The 6,000-nt window shown below is 47.5% G+C and overlaps 1 protein-coding gene across 1 annotated transcript in view; it reads left to right on the top strand.

The window, feature by feature from the left end:
• The first annotated feature begins 2,421 nt into the window (after positions 1 to 2,421).
• The window catches only part of LOC135903275 (3-beta-hydroxysteroid sulfotransferase-like), a 35,906-nt gene continuing 32,327 nt past the window's right edge, over positions 2,422 to 6,000 (top strand). The window contains exon 1 of the mRNA XM_065433689.2: positions 2,422 to 2,585. Coding sequence (XP_065289761.1) covers positions 2,514 to 2,585 — 72 coding nt within the window. The 5' untranslated portion in view covers positions 2,422 to 2,513. The remainder of the gene's footprint in view (positions 2,586 to 6,000) is intronic.

The raw sequence follows: 6,000 nt of genomic DNA, 5'->3' as shown, positions 1-6,000 counted from the left end.
CACTATTCCTGGAACAGCAAGGTACATAAGAGGCTTTTTCAAGCGCCACAGAGGAGATGGCGTTCTTGTTGCGGGCGAGTGCCTCAATGACAAAGAGTGCTGGCTAGCCGCAAGTGATCTGGAAAACGCTGCCTTGGGTCTTTTCTCAGGCAAGCGAGTGAGCTCGTGGTTAGGAACTCTAGATATATATCGAACATGCGCCCGGAGTGTGTCGATAGCTATATAGGTGATTATTATGTGGTCTCTCGCGGTACCAATTGTTGCTGCGGTTGAAGCACTTCGAGATAGCCCCAAACATGTTCGAAGGGCTTGGCCTTGAATCCTCTTTAGGACATGGATGTTAGTTTTGTTAGCATTGGACAGCACTGGTGTGCTATATCGCAAGTCTCCTAGGAAAATCGTCCTGTATAGTTGAAGCATAGAAGCCACGGATGTACCCCACGTTTTACCGGCAAGAAACCTTATATACGGGCGATAGAGGTAAGCATCTTCTTCAAATATTAGATGTGGGGGCTCCACGAAAGGTCGCTGTCGCTAATAACGCTTAGGAACCGATGAGATTTGACGTATGAAATTGTTTGGTAGTAAACAAAAATGGGGTACCAGGTCATGGGCTTGTGGGTCAAAGCGACTAAGGCGCACTTCTCGGTCGAAATGCTGAGGCCTTGAGCACACAGGTACGATGATGTTAGGGTCACTGCTCTTTGGAGCCTTGCACGCACCTGGAGACGTGTAACTGCCGAGGCGCCCACCAATTCCATTATTTTCCAGGGCATCAAAGAACTTCATGCGTTACATTATCATAGGCGCCTTTCACATCGAGGGAAAGTGCAACCGATATGCGGTTGTGGTGTTTTTCTTGTTGCACAGATGTCACGAGGTCTATCACGTTGTCAGTAGAGGAGCTGCCTCTTTTAAACCCAGCCATGACCTCGGCTTCCTCCGTTCCTGTGAGCATGTTCAATGGATAGGATTGAACATGCTCCCAGGAGCGAAGGAAGCCTAAACGCAGTGAAGAAGAAACTAGGAACTGGCAAGAATCAGATGTATGCGTTGAGACAAATCTGGCAATATCATTACTAATATGGATAAGATAGTTCAAGTGGTTGAGGAATTGTATAGAGATTTATGCAGTACCAGTGGCACCCACGACGATAATGGAAGACATAATAAACTAGAGGAATTTGAAATTCCACCAGTAACGCCGGAAGAAGTGAAGAAAGCCGTGGAAGCTACGCAAACGGGGAAGGCAGCTGAGGAGGATCTGGTAACAGCAGATTTGTTAAAGTATGGTGGGGAGATTTTTCTAGAAAAACTGGCCACCCTGTACACGCAATGCCTCATGACCACGAGCGTACCGGAATCTTGGAAGAACGCTAACATAATCCTAATCTATAAGAAAGGGGACGCCACTGACATGAAAAATTATAGACCGATCATCTTACTGTCCGTTGCCTACAATATATTTACTAAGGTAATCGCAAATAGAATCAGGAACACCTCAGGAGGAACATCAGGAACAGGAACAATCAGGAACACAGAGGCCCTGAGCATCCGCCGCTTTGCTTGCTGACTCGTGACAGCGACGTAGTCGTTGTCGGAGCTGTCGTCGCTCTCGGCCGAGTCCACCAGGTAGCCTCGCTGTCACTCGAGAGGATGTTCCGCTTCCTTGAGGCTGCCCACTCAGGCGCCGCTAAATCAGGTGAGAGTACGGGTGGCTCCACTTCCATTTCCATTGAGCCGGGAACAATGTTCCCTAAAGGAAAGCGAGAATTACCTGAAAATCCTGGTGACGGAAAACAGATACTCAGCAATACAATTACTTCGTCGTCTTCCCCCAACCTTTATACCACAGATCACATAAAAGCATTATAGATAAGCAGCTGAAGCGAAAATTACGTCAGCTGCCCATCTGTTTCCTTGTAAAAAACATCCTGTACCTTTCGCTGTAGCGACTTGTGACATAATTCTGCTGGATTATAATCTGTGTTGTGTAGCGTTTTCCGTCATGTTGTGCAGTGGTACATATGTAGCCAGCACATAAAATGTAGCATCCCTTTTTATTATATTATAGCCACCTCGTCTTCCTCTCCTTTATCGTTATGCAGGGTTTGTTTAGGCCATACCTCACGTAATGAAAGGAACGAGTTCAGATGCTGGGCAACGTCTGATTCATGCTAAAACATTCTTCGCATTGTGTACTTGAGTGACCTCGATGCCTTTGTCTGCTGCGTTATCACGACAACACCGGCGCCAAAACGACACAACAAAGCAAAGATCGTGCGAATCGTTCTGAAACAGTGATAAGGAATTCTAGCTTCCTATGCTCCCAGAAAACTGGTCAAAACTCAAGAACTGATTGGAGATAAGTGTCACAATCGGTCAGTGTGAGGATGCCGGCGAAGAAAACAAACACGCTTTTAGTACGTACGTGTGCGTGCACACCACCATTTCCCAGCTTGACCCCAAGCGGATGACGTCATTCGTTCGAAATGTCAAGTTAGAGTGACTCGATGCCACCAGTGCAGTGCGAGTACAGTCGAGGACGGAAGCAAATTCTTCTCACCAGCGCTCGCGAAGAACAGGTGAGCAGTCGTTGCAAGTTTTAACATGAGACTACCAGGGTGATAGCAGATCTCTTATTGCGGGTGCATATTCTCTGGCGTTATTCCCATATTTGTTTTATCGGGCATTTCTTTCTCCCTTTCTCTGCGTCTAGTTGTTGCTCTAGATTTGTGCTGAAGATCTTCGTTGGGGATTTCTGTGACCTCTTGCTTCTAACATTAATTAATAGTACTTGGCGCTGCAGTTGGTCCTCTGTCGTTGTAGCACAATTTTTTTTTACTTATATGTTACCGTGTTAGCATTCAGAAGGAGCGTGTCCTCTGTAAGCCGAATAATCTTTCCATGTAATAACATGCCCTCCGACAACTCTGCATAAGCACGACTGCGACTTTGATCATCCATTGCTTCATATGTCTAACAAGCACTACCTCTCTTGTTGCCACTTCATTGGATTTATCGCTACATCTAGTAGATATATGACGCGTTTTATGACAACAAGGGCGGTGCAGCGGTGGCGTAGAGGTAGAGCATCCGCCTCGCGTGCAAGAGGACCATGGCTCGAATTCCGGTGCCACGCAATTTCTCCACCGGATTAAAAAAAAAATCCGCGTGTTGATAAAATTGCATAAGCAGGCCTGGAATGCGGCCTGATCCCCTTAACCAGAGCCGGTAACGCACTGCCTCACCAAAGCAAGATTGGCCACCCTCGTGGAGTACTTGGCCACAACCTCCTACATGAATACAACAATCAAACCCCGGCCCTCAGTCCCCAGCAGCTGCGAAGCAACTGACAACGGCGGCGGTCAGACCTGTGACGCAGTAGAGGCTGCTAAGAATACCTGGGTCCAAACAGGCCGCCATTAGAATCTTAACCTGGGAAACTTTAACGCTAGAACGTTATCTAGGAGGCGTGTCTAGCAGTGCTATTGGACGAATTAGAGGACAGCAAATGGGATATAATAGGGCTAAGTGAAGTTGGAGGACAAAAGCAATATATACAGTGCTAAAAAGCGGGCACGTCCTGTGCTACCATGCAGGGCTTGGCGGAGAGACGAGAAATTGGAGTCGGATTCCTGATTAATAAGGATATAGCTTGTAACATACAGGAATTCTATAGCATTAAGGAGAGTGTGGCAGGTCTTGTAAAACTTAAGTAGAAGTACGAATTGAAGGTAATACAGGTCTACGCCCCTGCACCCAGTCATGATGACGAGGAAGTCGAAAGCTTCTATGAAGATGTGGAATCGGCGATGGGTAGAATGAAAATGAAGTACACTATGCTGATGGGCGACTTCAATGCCAAGTCAGTGGGGGAATATGGCCTAGGCACTAGGAATAGCAGTGGAGAGTGATTAGTAGAGTTTGCGGAACAGAATAATATGCGGATAATGAATACCTTCTTCCCCAAGCGGGATAGACGAAAGTGGACATGGAGGAGCCTGAATGTCGAGACTAGAAATGAAATAGACTATACTCTACGCTAACCCTGGCATCATACAAGATGTGGACGTGCTCGACAAGGTGCGCTTCAGTGACCATAGGATGGTAAGAACACGAATTAGCCTAGACTTGAGGAGGGAAAGGAAAAAACTGGTGCATAAGAAACCGGTCAATGAGTTAGCGGTAAGAGGCAAAATAGAGGAATTCCGCATCAAGCTACAGAACAGGTATTCGGCTTTAACTCTGGAAGAACACCTTAGTGTTGAAGCAATGAACGACAATCTTATGGGCATCATTAAGGAGTGTGCAATAGAAGTCGGTGGTAACTCCGTTGGACAGGATACCAGTAAGCTATCGCAGGAGACGAAAGATCTGATCAGGAAACGCTAATGTATGAAAGCCTCTAGCCCTACAGCTAGAATAGACTGGCAGAACTTTCCAAGTTAATTAACAAGCGTAAGACAGCTGACGTAAGGAAGTATAATATGGATAGAATTGAATATGCTCTCAGGAACGGAGGAAGCTTAAAAGCAGTGAAGAAGAGACAAGGAATAGGCAAGAATCAGATGTATGCGTTAAGAGACAAAGCCGGAAATATCATTACTAATATGGATGAGCTAGTTCAAGCGGCAGAGGAGTTCTATAGAGATTTACACAGTACCAGGGCCACCCACGAAGATAATGGAAGAGAGAATAGTCTAAAGGAATTTGAAATCCCACAAGTAACGCTGGAAGAAGTAAAGAAAGCCTTGCGAGCTATGCAAAGGGGGAAGGCAGCTGGGGAGGATCAGGTAACAGCATATTTGTTGAGGGATGGTGCGCAGATTGTTTTAGAAAAACTGGCCATCCTGTATACGCAATGCCTAATGACCTCGGGGGTACCGGAATCTTGGAAGAACGCCAACATAATCTTAATCCATAAAAAAGGGGACGCCAAAGACTTGAAAAATTATAGACCGATGAGCTTACTCTCCGTTGCCTACAAATTATTTAGTAAGGTAATCTGGTCCACAGTTTGCTCCAAGGAAGAAGCGGCTACCGAAATATTACCCGTGGGTGGATTTTTCGGACTTTTCTGAGACTTTTCCGCCGCACGCCACGTTGGCGCGCAGCTACGCCTAACGAGCCAAACCATACGGGGTGGTCGGGTAGGCGTCGAGCCTAGGCCCAATGCGTTGTCGAGCTAGAAAATGGCCTCCAACCCCATACCTCGGTTGTAGAAGGCATGGAAATCAATCCGGAGGAAGCGGAGTGCTCAGGCTCTATGACGACATTTGCCGTACAAACCTGCTGAACCTTGGCGTAGGCGCGCGCGATCGCCTCGAACGGCGAGGCAACCACGAGAATGTTATGGAAGGGGTTCGTGCACAACGTGTCGTCGAACACGTTGTGCATGACAAGTCGTGAGCAAGAAGAAGAAACTTGCCGAGCGGTGTCATCGTAACGTACCCACGTCAGCGAAAAGAAGCGGTAATGGCGGCGCCCGCATTGCCGCACCACAGAAGGTATTGAGACGAGTCGTGGAAGCTTCCAGAATCGCGAACCTTCCTAGGAATCACTTTAAGACCATTATAAGGCCTCGTGGAGGGCTGGATGTTAAGAAGGCGGGCCTTATTATTTTCAAGCGTGCGCTCGCCAAAGCGACTTCCCTAACAGCGGAGCAGGTGTTCGACGACACGTTGTGCACGAACCCCTTCCAGAACATTCTCGTGGTTGCCACGCCATTCGAGGCGAACGCGCGCGCCTACGCCAAGGTTCAGTAGATTTGTGTGGCAAGTGTCGTCATAGATGTGGCGGCCTACGTGGCTGCGTCGGACAGCACATGTAAAGGAGTGATCCTCGGAATCAACGTGGACATCAGTGACGCAGAACTGACGGAGATGATCGTAAACCGGAGAAACCCCGATGCTCTGGGGATTCGAAAAATCAAGAAGAGAACAACAGTGATCGTGTTTTTCGACGGACACAAGGTCCCTCTAAACGTCGTACGTGATG

The sequence above is a fragment of the Dermacentor albipictus genome, chromosome 2 (genome assembly GCF_038994185.2).
Source record: "Dermacentor albipictus isolate Rhodes 1998 colony chromosome 2, USDA_Dalb.pri_finalv2, whole genome shotgun sequence".
Lineage (NCBI taxonomy): Eukaryota > Metazoa > Arthropoda > Arachnida > Ixodida > Ixodidae > Dermacentor > Dermacentor albipictus.
Note: the sequence above shows the minus strand (reverse complement) of the source record. Positions and strands in the feature narration are given on the sequence as shown.